The sequence below is a fragment of the Chiloscyllium plagiosum genome, unplaced genomic scaffold (genome assembly GCF_037043375.1).
Source record: "Chiloscyllium plagiosum isolate Xiang-an unplaced genomic scaffold, Cpla_swu_hap1 HiC_scaffold_2, whole genome shotgun sequence".
Lineage (NCBI taxonomy): Eukaryota > Metazoa > Chordata > Chondrichthyes > Orectolobiformes > Hemiscylliidae > Chiloscyllium > Chiloscyllium plagiosum.
In genome coordinates, this window is record NW_028270140.1 from 3,693,217 (window position 1) to 3,717,081 (window position 23,865).

At 41.5% G+C, this 23,865-nt stretch overlaps 1 protein-coding gene across 5 annotated transcripts in view; it reads left to right on the top strand.

The window, feature by feature from the left end:
* Nucleotides 1-23,865, top strand: part of dock8 (dedicator of cytokinesis 8) — a 301,292-nt gene that overhangs the window by 179,280 nt on the left and 98,147 nt on the right. For 3 of the 5 annotated variants that reach the window (XM_043718191.2, XM_043718205.2, XM_043718213.2), the window contains 3 exons: nucleotides 6,816-6,960; nucleotides 9,011-9,112; nucleotides 13,081-13,179. In XM_043718191.2, coding sequence (XP_043574126.1) covers nucleotides 6,816-6,960; nucleotides 9,011-9,112; nucleotides 13,081-13,179 — 346 coding nt within the window. The remainder of the gene's footprint in view (nucleotides 1-6,815; nucleotides 6,961-9,010; nucleotides 9,113-13,080; nucleotides 13,180-23,865) is intronic. The other 2 variants (XM_043718201.2, XM_043718224.2) reach the window with 1 other exon arrangement.

Sequence of the window (23,865 nt, forward strand, 5' to 3'; positions counted from 1 at the left end):
GCAGATTTGAAGTGTTCTATTTGAGTCAGCATTAACTCTGTTTCCCCCTTCCAGGAATGCTTCCAGATTAACTGAGTCTTTACAGCACTTCATGCACTATAATATGCCATTACTTTAGAAAGACCAAAAATAGTAGAAGGTGTACATTGCATCACTTAAATTTAAATTTAACTTGGAAAACCAAGTAAAGCTATGTCATTGATGATAATTCCATAGGCAAGCAGAAAAAGCTACTTTAGTTTTTGCTGTAAGGTTGGTTTTTATATTTCCTAAATAAACTTGATGCACTGGAGATTAGAAACCTTCTACACACAAACTCTAATTCAGTCATGTTGAACTGCCATTATCCCACATTAAAACAGGAATTCATCATGACTTGTAGTGTTTGCATTTCTAATGATATTTGTCTAATAGGCAGTTACAAAGTGCAGTGTTAACATTGTTTTTAGTGGGCAGGCTGAATATTAGCTTAGCAACTTTTCATGGTTCTTTGGGTGTGTTTATATGTGTTAAAAAAATTATATATCTTACTAAATTGCAAACGTTATATGCAACAATATGATAATTAAATATAAGTAATGGCCAAGAGTTTCTGACTCAGGCGCAATTAAGTGTCAATGTGTCATTCAAGTGTCAGTGTCACCCAAAGTCAAACTGTTTCTATGAAATACTTATTTTTGCTTATGTTTCTGGTCAAACATGTTTGTATGTGAAGGGGCAGAATGACAAAATAATTCATTCATTATCTAAGGTCCATTACCATTGTCGAAGAGTTCGTTGCTGGGGAGAGAGAACATGGTCAGTCCAGACATTTCTCCACTGAACAAAATGAAATCAGACAAAAATACTGAAGGAACTGTGGGTGCTAGAAATTAGAAATCAAAATAGAAATTGCTGGAGAAACTCAGCAGGTCTGGCAGTATCTGTGAGGAGAAATCGGAGTTAACATTTCTTCAGGAAAACGTATATTTTATTCATTCACTTTTAGTCCACCTTGACTGTCAAAAAGCAATTGTGTTGTTAATCGATGACATACACATCAAGTTCCTCATGTATGATTAGCACATGGATAGCTTTGGGTCATGCCAAGATCTCATCATATTTACCAGACCCATCCCTCTTTATCAATTATCCTTGGGTCTACGTAGTATATTTTACTCAACCTTGTACCAAACTTAGACCCAGTTATTACATCACTCCCTTTCTGAAAGGAGAGAACCTCTTCAGCCACCTTAGAATGACTAGCCACAGGAATGCAGTTAAATCCCATCATGCCTATATATTTAATACTCCATTTTGATATATGACATATGGCTACACTTCTAAATACAAAACAATATATTACTATAAGTCGCTACTAAATTGCTCCAACACCTTGACCTCCATTACTAATTAAAAATCTGTCTATCACCTCCATAAATTTACTCAAATGTCCCAACATCAACCATACTCTGGGTAGTGCACTTCTCAGAGTTATATCTCTTTCAGAGAAGTCATTTCTCCGCATCTCTGTTTTAAATCTGCTGCCCCTGACCCTGTGTTTACTTTGTCAATCTCCTTTAGCATCTTCTGCCTCAATTAGAGCCCCTGTCACTCCTCTGGACTCCAGAATGTAGAGATCTAAACTGCTCAGGCTCTCTTCAAAGTAAGAAAATATGTCAAGGTTTTTCACAGGAATATTCAAGGACAAATTAGACTCTGTGTCAGATATGGCAATGTTAGCACGGATTGCCAAAAGGTTGGTCAGATAAATAGGTTTCAGAGAGCATCTTAAGAGATAAAAGCAGGTGGGGAACCAGAGAAATTTCGGAAGGGAATTCCAGGCTGAGGGTCATTGAAGCTGAAAGTAGGGCCAAGAATGATAGAGCAATTGGAATCAGGAATGCTTGGAGGCTGGAACTAGCAGGAAGCACTAAGTCAAGGGCTCTCAGTCAGGAGCTCTCACTGATTGATAATGAACAGCCTGAAACATGTCAGATAATGGAGACAGTGACTGAACCAAGTCAGCCTTCCGACCTCTGTATTCACTACACAGTAAAATTCAAACCATCAAAGACCCTCAAATTGACTCCAATATTTCCAAACCAGACTTTTGAATAACCAATCAATTCTAGACACCAATTTATATCTTAAACAAAAGACGTAGCAATTCTTTAACAATACAGTAACATTAAAGAGCAAAGTCATTATTGGTCTATAATATAAACCTTTGTTTTCAGCCCCATTCAATGGTTAGACAAACAAACACAGTTAAAGAATACATAAAAGAAAATAACAAATCAAGCCATTTTACTGAAGTGGGTTTCATGAAATGTTGCTCCATGGGCATAGATAATGGATCACCTTCACAACTCACTTAGATAAAGGCAATAATGCTTATAATTTAGTTTTCTGTTCTCTGAGCTTCCACGAGCTGCTTATGGGAGGTTAGACAGGGAGCTTTCAATCTTCATGCTGTGCAGCCAACTTCCTTCTCACAGAAAACTCAATCCAAAATCCAATTCAAACTCTGATTACCCTCTGACAGACTGACCATCTCCTGACAAGGTCCCAGTTACCATTCAACACAAGGTTTCTCCCAGAATTGCTGGAACCAATTCCCAGGTATTGACCTCATTAATAACCAACTTCTGCCATCTGTTTAAACATCATGCTCTTTCCTGGTGTCGAAGCATCAGGAACAAATCTGCAATTAACACCCAGGTCTGACTTCATGAATAAACCAAAACCTGCTTGATCTGTTTGCCTTTTAACACAAGCTGTTACCCACAGTCCAAAAGTTATATTTTGCTCACAGTTCCCAGTTCACAGACCCAAACCAATATTGATAAAAGAATAAAGTAAAAATAATGAAACATCAGCAAGCAACCTAAAACACAGTTATGGTAATTTTGTGGTGATGGTGAAACGACATAAGCAAGTATCCGAAAAATCATGTCAAAGAACGTGGAGTGTGTGCATCAGGAAATTGACAGCAGCAGTTAGACCAAGTTGTTAGAATTCTCTTGGAGCTGTTTCCATAACCACTGTCATAACTTGACTGGGAAGCACAGCAAAAGCCGTGTTTCTGCAAGTTCAGAATAGATTTACCAGGATGTTGCTGGGTATGGAAGGTTTTGGTTATAAAGAAAGGCTGGATAGGCTGGAATTTTTTTCACCAGAATGTAGAAGGTTGAGAGGTGAACTTATAAAGATTTATAAAATCATGAGGGATACAGATAGAGTAAATGACAGGCGGGGGGGTTTCAAGATTGTGGGTGTATTATTCAGATGAGAAGTGAGACATTAAAAAAAACCCAAGTGTCAAATTTATTACATGGAGGGTAGTTTGTGTGTGGAATGAATTGCCAGGCGTGGTGGATGTGGACACAGTTACACCGTTTAAAATAAACTTTGATAAGTACATGAATAGGAAAGGTTTGGAGGAATACAGGCCAGCTGCAGACAGGTGGGACTAGTTTACTCTGGGATTATGTTCAGCATGGACTGGTTGGCCTGAAGGGTCTGTTTCCATGCTGAATGACACTATGCGCAGCAAGGTTATAAAGCAGAATTAGCTCTGGGCAAATAATTTAGAGTCATAGAGACATCAAATCATAGAGATGTACACCACGGAAACAAACCCTTTGGTCTAAATCGTCCATGCTGACCAGATATCCCAACCCAATCTAGTTGCACTTGCCAACACCCGGCTCATATCTCTCCAAACCCTGCCTATTCAGAGATCCATCCAGATGCCTTTTAAATGTTGTAATTGTACAAGTCTCCACCACCTCCTCTGGCAGCTCATTCCATACACGTACCAGCCTCTGTGTGAGCACGTTGCCCCTTAGGTCTCTTTTATATCTTTCCCCTCTCACCCTAAACCTATGCTGTCTTGTTCCGGACTCTCCCACCCCGGGGAAAATACCTTGTCTATTTATCCTACCAATGTCTCTCATGACTTTATAAACCTCTATAAGGTCACCTCTCAGCCTCCAATGCTCCAGGGAAAACACCCCAGCCTATTCAGCCTCTCCCAACAGCTCAAATCCTCCAATCCTGTCAACATTTTTGTAAATCTTTTCTGAACCCTTTCAAGTTTCACAACATCTTTCCAATAGGAAGGAGACCAGAATTGCACGCAATGTTCCAACAGTGGACTAATCAATGTCCTGTACAGCCACAACATGACCTCGCAACTCCTGTACTCAACACTCTGACCAATAAAGGAAAGCATACCAAATGCCGCCTTCACTATCCTATCTACCTGCAATTCTACTTTCAAGGAGCTATGAACCTTCACTCCAAGGTCTCTTTTTTTCAGCAACACTCCCTAGGACCTTACCATTAAGTGTATAAGTCCTGCTAAGATTTGCTTTCCCAAAATGCAGAACCTCACATTTATCTAAATTAAACTCCATTTGCCACTCCTCAGCCCATTAGCACATCTGATCAAGATCCCCAGCAATCCTCTTTGTTACTTCTTCAAAAAACTCAATCAAGTTTGTGAGACATGATATCCCATGCACAAAGCTATGTTGCCCATCCCTGATCAGTCCTTGCCTTTCGAAATAAGTGTACATCCTGTATTTTGCCTGGGGTCAGGGAGTCCAGAACTAGAGGGCATAGGTTTAGGGTGAGAGGGGAAAGATATAAAAGAGACCCTGAGGGGCAACTTTTTCACACAGAGGGTGGTACGTGTAAGAAATGAGCTGCCAGAGGAAGTGGTGGAGGCTAGTACAATTGCAACATTTAAGAGACATTTGGATGGGTATATGAATAGGAAGGGTTTGGAGGGATACGGACCGGGTGCTGGCAGGTGGAACTAGATTGGGTTGGGATATTTGGATGAGTTGGAACAAAGGATCTGTTTCCATGCTGTACATCTCTATGAACATCCAGATCCTCAGGATTCCCTCCGACAACTTGCCCACCATCAACATCAGGCTCATTGGTCGATAGTTCCCTGGCTTGTCCTTATCACCTTTCTTAAATAGTGGCACATGTTAGCTAACCTCCAGTCTTCTGGCACCTCACCTGTGACTATCAATGATACAAATATCGAGCAAGAGGCCCAGCAATCACTTCTCTAGCTTCCCACAGAGTTCCCACAGGTACACCTGATCAGGTCCTGGGAATTTATCCACTTTTATGCGTTTCAAGACATCCAGCACTTCCTCCTCTGTAACGTGGACGTTTTTGAAGATGTCACCATCTATTTCCCCACATTCTATGTTTTCCACGTCCTGCTCCACAGTAAACACTGATGCAAAATACTCATTTAGTATATCCCCCATCTCCTGCAGCTCCACACAAAGGCTGCCTTGCTGATCTTGAAGGGCCCTACTCTCTCTCTAGTTACCCTTTTATCTTTAATGTATGTGTACAAACCCTTTGGATTCTCCTTAATTCTATTTGCCAACACTATTAGGTATATCCACATACTGAATCAGAAAATTGTCTTGTACACACTTAACAAATTCCTCTCCATCTAAACTCTTAACATTATGGCAATCCCAGTCGATGTTTGGAAAGTTAAAATCCTCTACCATAACCACCCTATTATTCTTACAGATAATTGAGATCTCCTTACAAATTTGTTTCTCAATTTCCCTCTGACTATTGGGGGTACATAAAACAATCCCAATTAGGTGATCATCCCTTTCTTATTTCTCAGTTCCACCCAAATAATTTCCCTGGATGTATTTCTTCCCTAAGTACAGCTGTAATGCCATCCTTTAATAAAAACGCCACTCCCTCTCCTCTCTTGCCTCCCTGCTGTTGGGACAGCATGGTGGCTAACACTGCTGTCTCACATCGCCAGGGACCCGGGTTCGATTCCTGTCTTGGGTGACTGTCTGTATGGAGCTTGTTCATTCTCCCTGTGTCTGTGTGGGTTTTCTCCAAGTGCTCCAGTTTCCTCCCACAGTCCAAAGATGTGCAGGTCAGGTGAACCGGCCATGCTAAATTGCCCGTAGTGTTAGGTGCATTAGTCAGGGGTAAATATAGGGTATGGGAATGGGTCTTGGTGAGTTACTCTTCAGAGGGTGGTGGGGACTTATTGGGCGGTAGGGCCTGTTTCCATACTGTAGCGAATCTAATCTAATCTAATCTGTCCTTCCTGTAGCATTTGTATCCTGGAACATTAAGCTGCCAGTCCTGCCCATCCCTGAGTCATGTTTCTGTAATTACTATGATATCCCAGTCCCATGTTCCTAACCATGCCCTGAGTTCATCTGCCTTCCCTGTTAGGCCTCTTGCATTGAAATAAATGCACTTGAATTGATCAGTCCTACCTTGTTCTCTGCTTTGTCCCTGCCTGCCCTGAGTGTTTGGCTCGCTCCTTTTCTCAACTGTACCAGTCTCAAGATTGATCTCTTTCCTCACTATCTCCCTGGGTCCCACCCTCCCACCTTACTAGTGTATATCCTCCTGAGCAGCTCGAGCAAATCTCCCTGTCAGTATATTAGCCCCCTTCCAATTCAGGTGCAATCCGTCCTTCTTGTAAAGGTCATTTCTACCTCAGAAGAGATTCCAATGATCCAAAAATGTGAATCCTTCTCCCCTGCACCACGTCTGCAGCCACACATTCTAGAATGTGGGTATAATTAACCCAATATTATATGATAAACACCAACTGTCTGCAGCAGATAGGTTCCATATCTGCGTGATAAGTGTGGTACACAGGAAGTGTAGACGTCAATTCATGTCCATACTGCTGCAGTTCACAGGACTGAAGCTTTTGTATTGTGAAACTATTAAATTGTGTTATCAGGATACTGTCTAAATTACAATACAGAAGGGTAATTGATTTGTATTTTCTTGTACTGCAGGTCTCCTGATTTTTATGAGGAAGTGAAAGTTAAACTTCCAGCCAAGATTACAGAAAAACACCATTTGCTGTTTACATTCTATCACATCAGCTGTCAACAGAAACAAAACCAAGGAGGCTCAGTGGAGTCTCTGATTGGCTACTCAGTAAGTTATGTCACTTTACAGAGTGTTTTTTGTTAACATAGTGCAGTAGATCCTAATGGTTTCGTACAATTGTCATCAACACAGAATCTCACAGCGAGCTCAACCGGCCATGACTGTAGCATGATTATCCAATGAAGAATTATACTTGACCTCAAACACAAAAAATAAAAACATAAAATAGCTGGAAAAACTCAGCAGGTCTGGCAACATCTATGGAGAGAAATCAGTTAACGTTCAGGGTTGAGTGATCCTTCCTCAGAACTTGTGAGGACGAAGTCAGAAGTCACATGACACCGGGTTATAGTCCAAAGGGTTTATTTGAAATCACAAGCTTTTGGAGCGCTGCCACCTTTTCACTTCAAAGCTTGTGATTTCAAATACACCTGTTGGACTATAACCTGGTGTCATGTGACTTCTGAGGAGAAAGTGAGGTCTGCAGATGCTGGAGATCAGAGCTGTAAATGTGTTGCTGGAAAAGCGCAGCAGGTCAGGCAGCATCCAGGGAACAGGAGAATCGACGTTTCGGGCATAAGCCCTTCTTCTTTCCTGAAGAAGGGCTTATGCCCGAAACGTCGATTCTCCTGTTCCCTGGATGCTGCCTGACCTACTGCGCTTTTCCAGCAACACATTTTCAGCTCATGTGACTTCTGATTTTGTCCACCCCAGTTCAACACCGGCATCTCCACATCTCCTAAGGAAGAGTCACTAGACCCGAAATGTTGACTGTGGATTCTCTCCACTGATGCTGCCAGACCTGCTGAGGTTTTCCAGCAATTTCTGTTTTTGTTTCTGATTTCAACCATTGCAGTTCATTTGGTTTTTTTTTGCTTACTTTATTTGACCTCAATGTCCCCTGGTCTAGAAGGTTGGGAACAGAAGATAAGCCAAAGCTCTGATTCCCAATTACCAGCCCTTGGCCTTTGCTGAATAAATTATATTTGTGGGCACTAGTTAGAAACTGCCTCAGTTGTACACTGTCCTGGGGTTAAAAGGATATCTGGGGTTTGCTCTCCTGGTTGTCAACACGATTAATGGCCACTGGATTAAGACATTAGTGATTTGTTGCTATTTAAGGAACAGTTCCCCAGGTAATTTATCACTTTCACAAGAAAAGGCATCAGAAAGAAAATGGGAGGAGAAAAATCATTTAAACAGTGGTTACTTATTTTTGAAACCAATTTTCTATTGCCTTTGGGCAATGTCTCTGGTACACCGCAGGTTTATGATGTGGGATCGATATGAAATAATAAATGGAACCCAGAATTTTAAATCTGATCCCATACATTAACTGGAAGCAGTAAAGTAAAAAATTCTGACTGGAATTGACTATAAAGCAGTTTGGTTTATTGTTATTTTGAGTTGTTATATTTTAAGAATCATCCTTAGAAGAGTGCTTATTGGTGCGCAACACTTAACACCGAATCAACTCGCATGCTCTTCAAACAATAAATCTCACAACTGAATAGGTCAGGAAATTACCAATCAGCAAGTTAAAAGCTTGCAAATGAAAAATGGGCAGGCATTAAATACCAGTAAGTAAACAAGAATTTGATCCGTTGAGATGTTTTTCAACATCAATGTTGCCTTCTTAGCTTTGATATATTCACAAATGAAATGAGGAATGTGACGTAATAAAGGCATTAATACAAAAGCTATAATATTTACAAGAAAATTAAGACCATAAATGTGACAAAAGGCATCCTGTTAAGACAGAAGAGTCTTCATGTACCAGATATAGCTCTTCCCAGTAATTTATACAGGATCTTGTTTAATATCTCGACTTGGGTCTTGCATTATTAGAGTGTAATTGATTGAGGGGATTCTAAAGTGGAGAATTCACCATCTGCCGCCATTGTCTCTAGTTTCAGCCTGTAATTCTGACATTCAGCTTGTTCAGCTGCAGTGTTAGTTATAGTGGGTTTAGGCAGATTTTGATTGATACATCAGAATTGGTTATATTCATTGATATACTGACTGACACGATTGTGGAAATCATATTAATAAGCCCAGCAACGTTCAACAAAGCGATTAATTGTTTATCATTTTCTAGTGGTTACCAATTCTAATGAATGAGCGTCTTCAGACAGGCCATTACTGCCTGCCAATGGCCTTGGAAAGGCTTCCCAACAAATACTCCATGCACTCACCAGAGGTAGGTGAATCACCTATTGTACTCTATGCTACTTTCTCCCCACCCCCACCCCCCCTCTCATTTATCTCTCCACCCTACAGGATTCCTGCCTCTATTCCTGATGAAGGGCTTTTGCCCGAAACGTCGATTTTTCTACTCCTTGGATGCTGCCGACCTGCTGTGCTTTTCCAGCCTCACTCTATCCAGACTCTGGTTTCCAGCATTTGCAGTCATTGTTTTTACCTAATAATGTAATTTGGATGGTATAAAATTGAGCTTAATGACACAACCAACCTCCAGTTCATCTGGATATTTGAAAACAAAGTCCACACAGGCTCCAAATATAAAGAATGGGTCAATGTGAATGTGAACTATCGTCCTTATCCTTCAATACGACCATCATTGCCATCAGGAGTAGGCTCCTGAAGGCATAGCTACAGTGAACACAGCAAGAGCCCGAAAATTAATTTATTCTAAGGCCACAATACCTGAAAAGTTTCACTCAAGGTAACAATGGGCACATTTGAAAGACTTGAAGGTGAAATTTAACAGCAAAAGTAAGTTGGAAAAATGTTAAGACTTTAAGACAATAAGGATGCATAATTTAAGCCACAATTTTAGTGGGAAGGTTCGGCAGCCATTGTAGTTTGGACTGTGAAAGGCAAGAAAACATCCATTTTGCCCAAAAAATGCAGAAGGTGGGAAACTCGCTACAAGGGAGGAACCCCCTGTTTTAATCGCTGAAGCATTTGGAAACATCCAATAAATAGCATAGAGTTACACTGCTGCTACTTAGCAGCATTCAAAACTTAAAGAAATAAGACAACATGTTTTTGCAAGTGAACTTAATTTAAAGGATTTTTAGAAGAGTTTCATAGAGTATTGTCTTAATACAAATTTAAAAGCTTGCAAAGAAAATGCCACACATTGTTAACGTTCAAAAGTATTCATACCTAAAACTAACTAAAAACAACATTTAAGAAACATTGATCAATGCAAGAATACAAGTTTGAAGGCAGATTACAAATAGCATTGAGATATAAACATGCTTTGAAAGGAATGATAATAAACAAACAAATTCTGAAGAAGTGGAAGGAGAAATAATACTTACAAAAAGATTCACTGTCAAAGATGGGCTAAACAAAACATTGGATTGGACATCTTAGAGAAGCCATTTCTTGAGATATGGAGTTATTTCAAAGTCGAAAATCTGAAGCTGAACAAGTTAATACATTATTAGGAATAGAATATGATATAAATTTCCAAGCTATCAAAGAAAGCACAGATACCTTCTAAGAGGTTCACCAAATAAGTAGTGCTTCAAGTCAAAAATTCAAATTCTATCCAATAACCATGAACAAAATATTGACTGATTTAGAAAAAAAGGCTTCCTAATGCAATCTGCAATGGCTGTCCAATTTCGGAAGTTAAATCAATCAGTGGAGTGAAACATGACCGGTTGATGTAATAGACCAGCTACCAGGTTTTGTGGAATTTCAACTCCGATGAAGAAATAAAGATTCTGCAATGAGAAAGGATTTACAGAAGATCAGAATCAAAGTTAACCATGCTCAAGCCACACACCTCCCAATACTTCAAGACAACCTCTAGACTAACTGCATTTGTCAGATCTAAAAAGTAGTTTTATGTGAATAAATAATTGTTAATTACCGGGAAAAATAGTCTGGGTAAGAAGTGTATGAATAATACAAATAGCTAGTTTTTATGAATCAAGTAGAATTTATGAAACACAACATTATAAATAGCCAACAAACAATTACTGAAGACAGCATGGATGTTTCTTATCCTTCATGGTCTAAATTCTCATGAAAACTTCCAGCACAAATAATGCCTTTCTTCTCCTTTCTCTGACCTGATGTTACAGTGAACTGAGATGGAGGTGAATTATGCCATCAAAGCAAATGTAATGGTGACACAGCCACAAAATACTGAGTTTCAAACTCTTACCCCTAAATCCAAGCGCTGTCCATTCCTTCTCATGGTTCATATTAACTTTTTCCATGTTTTGAAATGAGGATCATCAGGTATCACCCAGTCTTTGTAACTGTAGAGTCACAGAGGCAAAGCCAAATGTTAATCACTGTTTCCTCAGCCCCAGGAGCAAACATTTCATTGTTTGAACAAATGACACATTCTCTTAGATGCAGAGAAGTTGTGAAAATGATATTATATCCTCTTACCAATAATGCCATTTATCATAAAACCATGCACCTAACATGCCCAGCAGCATAAACAACCAAGAACAAATGTTCCTGGCAAAATCTCAGGAAGTTTTTAAAAAATATTTGGATGTTTAGTTGATTGACGAAGTCAGTTAATTTTAAAAATATGTACAGTAGTTTAACTTAGATCCTTCCTTCGACTACCTTGTCTAGAGTTTTGCTCAAAAGATAATACACCTTTAGATCATTGAGGCAGGTCTTGCAAGCAGCTGTCATGTTAATTGTCCTCATAACAGAACTTAAAACTATTTTAAAATTAAGCTTCGACAAAGTCATAAAATGTTATTTCAAGCTGACATGATGTCCTAAAAATGAGCAGTATCATCTAAACCTTATATTTGATGGAGAATCAGGCAGTCATGCAGAAGATCCTGATGGGATCAAAAGTTTCATCTCTGTTTTCTAAAAGTCTTAAACAATTCTGTCTAACTAGCAAGTATGTTACCATCATGCAATAAAATACTTCTAATCATGAAAGACATGTTCCTATTCATGTTAAGGCTCATTGGTGGTCTGTTCTTTATCGCTGATAATTAGACAGCTTAAACTCAGCATTAAAAGGAGCAGTACTATACCCCAATACAACAACCACTACCATCTCCAGGGCACTTAAAGTTGGGGAGTAAATAGTGCCTAAGTTAGTGATGCCCACATCCCATTAACAATTTTTGAACAATACTGGCTGACTTATCATGGTGATATGTATGGTACACAGTGAGATTGCAATATAAATGTATTTGCAGAGAAAGCAGAATTTCTTATTCAGTTTTGCTCAAATGATATTGCACCTCTCGCTGAGCCTGCACTAACTCAGCCCAACACTGGGGGAACAGAAATGCTTTGGAGCACTTTCTGTGTCTGCCCGCGCACACTTGTGACAGAATATTTCCACCATGGGCAGATGGACATAATAGTTCCGAGTTGTGCTACCAAGTCAGATTGGTGGAGTCTTCCCGACTCGGAAGTTTGATCCATTGTCTAGTGGTGTGCAAAATTCCATCATCTGGTCATTTGTACCTTCGAGACACTGAATATAGGAGGCACCTGTTCACCAAGCTGTGGGGAAAAGGGGAGTTTGAACATCTCAGATAAGACTCAAAAGATTATGAAGGAGAGAGGAGGAGGAGGGCAATGTTCTATTGCAGCTGCTGAGCCATATCACAGCCTATTGAGTTGATTCCATTGTTTGTGAAATGTATCTTTCTAGAGTTTTGTCCACGAGCTATTGAAATATCTGTTATCTAATGGTCAATTCAATCTTTGCAGTAAGCAGACCGGGTGATGAGATACAAGAATTGAATTCTCCTTTGCATCACCTGCTTATTACAATAGTCTGTTGATTAAATTACAACAAAAAGATTGGTTTGAACCTAAAGCCATGGTACTAAAAACAGCCAGAACATAAATGACAAAAGTGGATATTCAGAAAACATCAGTACTATACCACTCTGAAGGGCAAAGAACACATATATACTGAACAAAATTTGAAGCTTTCCTTGACACTACTTGGGCAATTGCAGACATTGCTCCCTCCATCTCTGCATGTGACAGGCAGCAATTACACACGGGATTGAAAAGAGTGAAAAGGAATTGGGAACACTGTTATTTTCAGCTACTTGATAACAGGACACTGTTTAAAGCAGGAAATCTGGAAAGACTGAAAGATATCCAAACCAACAAAGGAAGTAGATTCCAGATTTTAAAAAAATGCATTCCCACTTTTTAATCATATTTTCTTGTTCAAAGCAGAAGATTCCAAACCAGAATCCACCGGTCAAGTGGCTAGATGGTCATAAAGGTGTATTCAGTGTGGAGATACAAGCTGTTTCCTCGGTGCATACGCAGGTAAATCTCCAGATTAATTTCATTATTCTTCCACTGCACTGTTTTGTTCAGAACCTCAAAAAAAAAATCTTTGGATTGAGAAGCGTGAACTCGAATGGATTCCCTTGTGTTGCTTTAACTGTATCACTGACAGAGAAGTCCTCCATGTTCAGGTAGACCGAAGGAAGAACTTAAAATATTGTCAGTCTGAGGAACAGTTTAGGTTTAAAGTTTAATTACCTATTTCAAGAATTTTGATTTTGCTGGTTGATCAGAAGAATTGAGGGAATTATGATTCTCAGCACAAACGTTTATTGAGTCCCGACGTAAAATGCACTCAACACCATGCAAACAAGCCTAGCCTAGAGCCATGTAATTAAACATAGCCCAGAGCCATGTAAACAAGCATAGCCTAGAGACGTTGAAACAAGCATAGCCTAGAACCAAGTGAACAAGCATAGCCTAGAACCATGTAAACAAGCCATAGCCTAGAGCCATGTAAACAAGCCATAGCCTAGAGCCATGTAAACAAGCCATAGCCTAGAGCCGTGTAAACGAGCCATAGCCTAGAACCATGTAAACAAGCCATAGCCTAGAGCCATGTAAACAAGCCATAGCCTAGAGCCATGTAAACAAGCCATAGCCTAGAACCATGTAAACAAGCCATAGCCGAGAGCCGTGTAAACGAGCCATAGCCTAGAGCCATGTAAACAAGCATAGCCTAGAACCATGTGAACAAGCATAGCCTAGAGCCATGTAAACAAGCCATAGCCTAGAGCCATGTAAACAAGCCATAGCCTAGAACCATGTAAACGAGCCATAGCCTAGAACCATGTGAACAAGCATAGCCTAGAACCATGTAAACAAGCCATAGCCTAGAGCCATGTAAACAAGCATAGCCTAGAGCCATGTAAACGAGCCATAGCCTAGAGCCATGTAAACAAGCCATAGCCTAGAGCCATGTAAACAAGCCATAGCCTAGAACCATGCAAACAAGCATAGCCTAGAGCCATGTAAACGAGCCATAGCCTAGAGCCATGTAAACAAGCCATAGCCTAGAGCCATGTAAACAAGCCATAGCCTAGAACCATGTAAACAAGCATAGCCTAGAGCCATGTAAACAAGCCATAGCCTAGAACCATGTAAACAAGCATAGCCTAGAGCCATGTAAACAAGCATAGCCTAGAACCATGTGAACAAGCATAGCCTAGAACCATGTAAACAAGCATAGCCTAGAACCATGTAAACAAGCCATAGCCTAGAGCCATGTAAACAAGCATAGCCTAGAACCATGTGAACAAGCCATAGCCTAGAACCATGTAAACAAGCATAGCCTAGAACCATGTGAACAAGCCATAGCCTAGAACCATGTGAACAAGCATAGCCTAGAGCCATGTAAACAAGCATAGCCTAGAACCATGTAAACAAGCCATAGCCTAGAACCATGTAAACAAGCATAGCCTAGAACCATGTAAACAAGCCATAGCCTAGAACCATGTAAACAAGCATAGCCTAGAACCATGTAAACAAGCCATAGCCTAGAACCATGTAAACAAGCATAGCCTAGAACCATGTAAACAAGCCATAGCCTAGAGCCATGTAAACAAGCATAGCCTAGAGCCATGTAAACAAGCATAGCCTAGAGCCATGTAAACAAGCATAGCCTAGAACCATGTAAACAAGCCATAGCCTAGAACCATGTAAACAAGCATAGCCTAGAGCCATGTAAACAAGCATAGCCTAGAGCCATGTAAACGAGCCATAGCCTAGAACCATGTAAACAAGCATAGCCTAGAACCATGTAAACAAGCCATAGCCTAGAACCATGTAAACAAGCCATAGCCTAGAGCCATGTAAACGAGCCATAGCCTAGAACCATGTAAACAAGCCATAGCTTAGAACCATGTAAACAAGCATAGCCTAGAGCCATGTAAACGAGCCATAGCCTAGAACCATGTAAACAAGCATAGCCTAGAACCATGTAAACAAGCCATAGCCTAGAAACATGTAAACAAGCATAGCCTAGAGCCATGTAAACAAGCCATAGCCTAGAACCATGTAAACAAGCCATAGCCTAGAGCCATGTAAACAAGCATAGCCTAGAACCATGTAAACAAGCCATAGCCTAGAACAATGTAAACAAGCCATAGCCTAGAGCCATGTAAACAAGCATAGCCTAGAACCATGTAAACAAGCCATAGCCTAGAGCCATGTAAACAAGCATAGCCTAGAACCATGTGAACAAGCATAGCCTAGAACCATGTAAACAAACCATAGCCTAGAGCCATGTAAACAAGCATAGCCTAGAGCCATGTAAACAAGCATAGCCTAGAACCATGTGAACAAGCCATAGCCTAGAACCATGTGAACAAGCATAGCCTAGAACCATGTAAACAAACCATAGCCTAGAACCATGTAAACAAGCATAGCCTAGAACCATGTAAACAAGCATAGCCTAGAACCGTGTAAACAAGCATAGCCTAGAGCCATGTAAACAAGCATAGCCTAGAACCATGTAAACAAGCCATAGCCTAGAACCATGTAAACAAGCATAGCCTAGAGCCATGTAAACAAGCATAGCCTAGAGCCGTGTGAACAAGCCATAGCCTAGAACCATGTGAACAAGCATAGCCTAGAACCATGTAAACAAGCATAGCCTAGAACCATGTAAACAAGCATAGCCTAGAACCATGTAAACAAGCATAGCCTAGAGCCATGTAAACAAGCATAGCCTAGAACCATGTGAACAAGCCATAGCCTAGAACCATGTGAACAAGCATAGCCTAGAACCATGTAAACAAACCATAGCCTAGAGCCATGTAAACAAGCATAGCCTAGAGCCATGTAAACAAGCATAGCCTAGACCCATGTGAACAAGCCATAGCCTAGAACCATGTAAACAAGCATAGCCTAGAAGCATGTAAACAAGCATAGCCTAGAACCATGTGAACAAGCCATAGCCTAGAGCCATGTAAACAAGCATAGCCTAGAGCCATGTAAACAAGCATAGCCTAGAACCATGTGAACAAGCCATAGCCAAGAGCCGTGTAAACAAGCATAGCCTAGAGCCATGTGAACAAGCCATAGCCTAGAACCATGTAAACAAGCATAGCCTAGAAGCATGTAAACAAGCATAGCCTAGAACCATGTGAACAAGCCATAGCCAAGAGCCGTGTAAACAAGCATAGCCTAGAGCCATGTGAACAAGCCATAGCCTAGAGCCATGTAAACAAGCCATAGCCGAGAGCCGTGTAAACGAGCCATAGCCTCGAGCCATGTGAACAAGCATAGCCTAGAACCATGTGAACAAGCCATAGCCTAGAGCCATGTGAACAAGCATAGCCTAGAACCATGTGAACAAGCCATAGCCTAGAACCATGTAAACAAGCATAGCCTAGAGCCATGTAAACAAGCATAGCCTAGAACCATGTGAACAAGCCATAGCCTAGAACCATGTAAACAAGCCATAGCCTAGAACCATGTGAACAAGCCATAGCCTAGAACCATGTGAACAAGCCATAGCCTAGAACCATGTAAACAAGCATAACCTAGAGCCATGTAAACGAGCCATAGCCTAGAGCCGTGTAAACAAGCCATAGCCTAGAACCATGTGAACAAGCCATAGCCTAGAAACATGTAAACAAGCCATAGCCTAGAGCCATGTAAACAAGCCATAGCCTAGAGCCGTGTAAACAAGCCATAGCCTAGAACCATGTAAACGAGCCATAGCCTAGAGCCGTGTAAACAAGCCATAGCCTAGAACCATGTAAACGAGCCATAGCCTAGAGCCGTGTAAACAAGCCATAGCCTAGAACCATGTGAACAAGCCATAGCCTAGAAACATGTAAACAAGCCATAGCCTAGAGCCATGTAAACAAGCCATAGCCTAGAGCCGTGTAAACAAGCCATAGCCTAGAACCATGTAAACAAGCATAGCCTAGAGCCATGTAAACAAGCCATAGCCGAGAGCCGTGTAAACAAGCATAGCCTAGAGCCATGTAAACAAGCCATAGCCTAGAGCCATGTGAACAAGCCATAGCCTAGAACCATGTAAACAAGCATAGCCTAGAGCCATGTAAACAAGCATAGCCTAGAACCATGTGAACAAGCCATAGCCTAGAACCATGTGAACAAGCATAGCCTAGAACCATGTGAACAAGCCATAGCCTAGAACCATGTGAACAAGCCATAGCCTAGAACCATGTAAACAAGCATAGCCTAGAGCCATGTAAACAAGCCATAGCCTAGAGCCATGTAAACAAGCATAGCCTAGAACCATGTGAACAAGCCATAGCCTAGAACCATGTGAACAAGCATAGCCTAGAACCATGTGAACAAGCCATAGCCTAGAACCATGTGAACAAGCCATAGCCTAGAACCATGTAAACAAGCATAGCCTAGAGCCATGTAAACAAGCATAGCCTAGAACCATGTGAACAAGCCATAGCCTAGAACCATGTAAACGAGCCATAGCCTAGAGCCATGTAAACAAGCCATAGCCTAGAGCCATGTGAACAAGCATAGCCGAGAGCCGTGTAAACGAGCCATAGCCTAGAACCATGTAAACAAGCCATAGCCTAGAGCCATGTAAACAAGCATAGCCTAGAACCATGTGAACAAGCCATAGCCTAGAACCATGTGAACAAGCATAGCCTAGAACCATGTGAACAAGCCATAGCCTAGAACCATGTGAACAAGCCATAGCCTAGAACCATGTAAACAAGCATAGCCTAGAGCCATGTAAACAAGCATAGCCTAGAACCATGTAAACAAGCCATAGCCTAGAACCATGTAAACGAGCCATAGCCTAGAGCCATGTAAACAAGCCATAGCCTAGAGCCATGTGAACAAGCATAGCCGAGAGCCGTGTAAACGAGCCATAGCCTAGAGCCATGTAAACAAGCCATAGCCTAGAACCATGTAAACAAGCATAGCCTAGAGCCATGTAAACAAGCATAGCCTAGAACCATGTGAACAAGCCATAGCCTAGAACCATGTGAACAAGCCATAGCCTAGAGCCATGTAAACGAGCCATAGCCTAGAGCCGTGTAAACAAGCCATAGCCTAGAACCATGTGAACAAGCCATAGCCTAGAACCATGTGAACAAGCCATAGCCTAGAACCATGTAAACAAGCATAACCTAGAGCCATGTAAACGAGCCATAGCCGAGAGCCGTGTAAACAAGCCATAGCCTAGAACCATGTGAACAAGCCATAGCCTAGAGCCATGTAAACAAGCATAGCCTAGAGCCATGTGAACAAGCCATAGCCTAGAACCATGTAAACAAGCCATAGCCTAGAACCATGTAAACAAGCATAGCCTAGAACCATGTAAACAAGCCATAGCCTAGAACCATGTAAACGAGCATAGCCGAGAGCCATGTAAACAAGCATAGCCTAGAACCATGTGAACAAGCCATAGACTAGAACCATGTAAACAAGCCATAGCCGAGAGCCGTGTAAACGAGCCATAGCCTAGAACCATGTAAACGAGCCATAGCCTAGAGCCATGTGAACAAGCATAGCCTAGAGCCATGTAAACAAGCCATAGCCTAGAACCATGTAAACAAGCCATAGCCTAGAACCATGTAAACGAGCATAGCCTAGAGCCATGTAAACAAGCATAGCCTAGAACCATGTGAACAAGCCATAGCCTAGAACCATGTAAACAAGCCATAGCCTAGAACCATGTAAACGAGCCATAGCCTAGAGCCATGTGAACAAGCATAGCCTAGAGCCATGTAAACAAGCCATAGCCTAGAACCATGTAAACAAGCCATAGCCTAGAACCATGTAAACAAGCATAGCCTAGAGCCATGTAAACGAGCCATAGCCTAGAACCATGTGAACAAGCCATAGCCTAGAACCATGTAAACAAGCATAGCCTAGAACCATGTAAACAAGCATAGCCTAGAGCCATGTAAACAAGCATAGCCTAGAACCATGTGAACAAGCCATAGCCTAGAACCATGTGAACAAGCCATAGCCTAGAGCCATGTAAACGAGCCATAGCCTAGAGCCGTGTAAACAAGCCATAGCCTAGAACCATGTGAACAAGCCATAGCCTAGAGCCATGTAAACAAGCATAGCCTAGAGCCATGTGAACAAGCCATAGCCTAGAACCATGTGAACAAGCCATAGCCTAGAACCATGTAAACAAGCATAGCCTAGAACCATGTAAACCAGCCATAGCCTAGAACCATGTAAACGAGCAAAGCCTAGAACCATGTAAACAAGCATAGCCTAGAACCATGTGAACAAGCCATAGCCTAGAGCCATGTAAACAAGCATAGCCTAGAACCATGTGAACAAGCCATAGCCTAGAACCATGTAAACAAGCATAGCCTAGAACCATGTGAACAAGCCATAGCCTAGAACCATGTAAACAAGCATAGCCTAGAACCATGTGAACAAGCCATAGCCTAGAGCCATGTAAACAAGCATAGCCTAGAACCATGTGAACAAGCCATAGCCTAGAACCATGTGAACAAGCATAGCCTAGAACCATGTAAACAAGCATAGCCTAGAACCATGTGAACAAGCCATAGCCTAGAGCCATGTAAACAAGCCATAGCCTAGAACCATGTAAACAAGCCATAGCCTAGAAGCATGTAAACAAGCATAGCCTAGAACCATGTAAACAAGCATAGCCTAGAACCATGTAAACAAGCCATAGCCTAGAACCATGTAAACAAGCCATAGCCTAGAACCATGTAAACAAGCATAGCCTAGAGCCATGTAAACAAGCATAGCCTAGAACCATGTAAATAAGCCATAGCCTAGAACCATGTAAACAAGCCATAGCCTAGAGCCATGTAAACAAGCATAGCCTAGAACCATGTGAACAAGCCATAGCCTAGAGCCATGTAAACAAGCATAGCCTAGAACCATGTAAACAAGCATAGCCTAGAACCATGTAAACAAGCATAGCCTAGAACCATGTGAACAAGCCATAGCCTAGAGCCATGTAAACAAGCCATAGCCTAGAACCATGTGAACAAGCCATAGCCTAGAACCATGTGAACAAGCATAGCCTACAACCATGTAAACAAGCCATAGCCTAGAACCATGTGAACAAGCCATAGCCTAGAGCCATGTAAACACGCCATAGCCTAGAAGCATGTAAACAAGCATAGCCTAGAACCATGTGAACAAGCCATAGCCTAGAGCCATGTAAACACGCCATAGCCTAGAAGCATGTAAACAAGCATAGCCTAGAGCCATGTAAACAAGCATAGCCTAGAACCATGTAAACAAGCCATAGCCTAGAACCATGTAAACACGCCATAGCCTAGAGCCATGTAAACACGCCATAGCCTAGAGCCATGTAAACAAGCATAGCCTAGAACCATGTAAACAAGCCATAGCCTAGAACCATGTAAACAAGCCATAGCCTAGAACCATGTAAACAAGCCATAGCCTAGAACCATGTAAACAAGCCATAGCCTAGAGCCATGTAAACAAGCATAGCCTAGAACCATGTAAACAAGCCATAGCCTAGAGCCATGTAAACAAGCCATAGCCTAGAGCCATGTAAACACGCCATAGCCTAGAGCCATGTAAACAAGCATAGCCTAGAACCATGTAAACAAGCCATAGCCTAGAGCCATGTAAACAAGCCATAGCCTAGAACCATGTAAACAAGCCATAGCCGAGAGCCATGTAAACAAGCATAGCCTAGAGCCATGTAAACACGCCATAGCCTAGAAGCATGTAAACAAGCATAGCCTAGAACCATGTAAACAAGCCATAGCCTAGAAGCATGTAAACAAGCATAGCCTAGAACCATGTAAACAAGCATAGCCTAGAGCCATGTAAACAAGCCATAGCCTAGAGCCATGTAAACAAACCATAGCCTAGAACCATGTAAACAAGCCATAGCCTAGAAGCATGTAAACAAGCATAGCCTAGAAGCATGTAAACAAGCATAGCCTAGAACCATGTGAACAAGCCATAGCCTAGAAGCATGTAAACAAGCATAGCCTAGAGCCATGTAAACAAGCATAGCCTAGACCCATGTAAACAAGCCATAGCCTAGAAGCATGTAAACAAGCATAGCCTAGAGCCATGTAAACAAGCCATAGCCAAGAGCCGTGTAAACGAGCCATAGCCTAGAACCGTGTAAACAAGCCATAGCCTAGAAGCATGTAAACAAGCATAGCCTAGAGCCATGTAAACAAGCCATAGCCAAGAGCCGTGTAAACGAGCCATAGCCTAGAGCCATGTAAACAAGCCATAGCCTAGAACCATGTAAACAAGCCATAGCCTAGAGCCATGTAAACAAGCCATAGCCTAGAGCCATGTAAACAAGCATAGCCTAGAACCATGTAAACAAGCCATAGCCTAGAGCCATGTAAACAATCATAGCCTAGAACCATGTAAACAAGCCATAGCCTAGAGCCATGTAAACAAGCATAGCCTAGAGCCATGTAAACAAGCATAGCCTAGAACCATGTAAACAAGCATAGCCTAGAGCCATGTAAACAAGCATAGCCTAGAACCATGTAAACAAGCATAGCCTAGAGCCATGTAAACAAGCCATAGCCTAGAACCATGTAAACAAACCATAGCCTAGAACCATGTAAACAAGCATAGCCTAGAACCATGTAAACAAGCATAGCCTAGAGCCATGTAAACAAGCCATAGCCTAGAACCATGTAAACAAGCATAGCCTAGAGCCATGTAAACAAGCCATAGCCTAGAACCATGTAAACAAGCATAGCCTAGAGCCATGTAAACAAGCATAGCCTAGAACCATGTGAACAAGCATAGCCTAGAGCCATGTAAACAAGCCATAGCCTAGAACCATGTGAACAAGCATAGCCTAGAGCCATGTAAACAAACCATAGCCTAGAACCATGTAAACAAGCCATAGCCTAGAACCATGTAAACAAGCCATAGCCTAGAACCATGTAAACAAGCATAGCCTAGAACCATGTAAACAAGCATAGCCTAGAGCCATGTAAACAAGCATAGCCTAGAACCATGTAAACAAGCCATAGCCTAGAGCCATGTAAACAAGCATAGCCTAGAGCCATGTAAACAAACCATAGCCTAGAACCATGTAAACAAGCCATAGCCTAGAACCATGTGAACAAGCATAGCCTAGAGCCATGTAAACAAACCATAGCCTAGAACCATGTAAACAAGCCATAGCCTAGAACCATGTAAACAAGCATAGCCTAGAACCATGTAAACAAGCATAGCCTAGAGCCATGTAAACAAGCATAGCCTAGAACCATGTAAACAAGCCATAGCCTAGAACCATGTAAACAAGCATAGCCTAGAGCCATGTAAACAAGCATAGCCTAGAGCCATGTAAACAAACCATAGCCTAGAACCATGTAAACAAGCCATAGCCTAGAACCATGTAAACAAGCATAGCCTAGAACCATGTAAACAAGCATAGCCTAGAACCATGTAAACAAGCATAGCCTAGAGCCATGTAAACAAACCATAGCCTAGAACCATGTAAACAAGCCATAGCCTAGAACCATGTAAACAAGCATAGCCTAGAACCATGTAAACAAGCATAGCCTAGAACCGTGTAAACAAGCATAGCCTAGAACCATGTAAACAAGCATAGCCTAGAGCCATGTAAACAAGCATAGCCTAGAGCCATGTAAACAAACCATAGCCTAGAACCATGTAAACAAGCATAGCCTAGAAGCATGTAAACAAGCCATAGCCTAGAGCCATGTAAACAAGCATAGCCTAGAGCCATGTAAACAAACCATAGCCTAGAACCATGTAAACAAGCCATAGCCTAGAACCATGTAAACAAGCATAGCCTAGAGCCATGTAAACAAACCATAGCCTAGAACCATGTAAACAAGCCATAGCCTAGAGCCATGTAAACAAGCATAGCCTAGAGCCATGTAAACAAGCCATAGCCTAGAGCCATGTAAACAAGCATAGCCTAGAGCCATGTAAACAAGCATAGCCTAGAGCCATGTAAACAAACCATAGCCTAGAACCATGTAAACAAGCCATAGCCTAGAACCATGTAAACAAGCATAGCCTAGAGCCATGTAAACAAACCATAGCCTAGAACCATGTAAACAAGCCATAGCCTAGAGCCATGTAAACAAGCATAGCCTAGAAGCATGTAAACAAGCCATAGCCTAGAGCCATGTAAACAAGCATAGCCTAGAGCCATGTAAACAAACCATAGCCTAGAACCATGTAAACAAGCCATAGCCTAGAACCATGTAAACAAGCATAGCCTAGAGCCATGTAAACAAACCATAGCCTAGAACCATGTAAACAAGCCATAGCCTAGAACCATGTAAACAAGCATAGCCTAGAGCCATGTAAACAAACCATAGCCTAGAACCATGTAAACAAGCCATAGCCTAGAGCCATGTAAACAAGCATAGCCTAGAAGCATGTAAACAAGCCATAGCCTAGAGCCATGTAAACAAGCCATAGCCTAGAGCCGTGTAAACAAGCCATAGCCTAGAACCATGTAAACAAGCATAGCCTAGAGCCATGTAAACAAGCCATAGCCTAGAGCCATGTAAACAAGCATAGCCTAGAGCCATGTAAACAAGCCATAGCCTAGAGCCATGTAAACAAGCATAGCCTAGAAGCATGTAAACAAGCCATAGCCTAGAGCCATGTAAACAAGCATAGCCTAGAGCCATGTAAACAAACCATAGCCTAGAACCATGTAAACAAGCCATAGCCTAGAACCATGTAAACAAG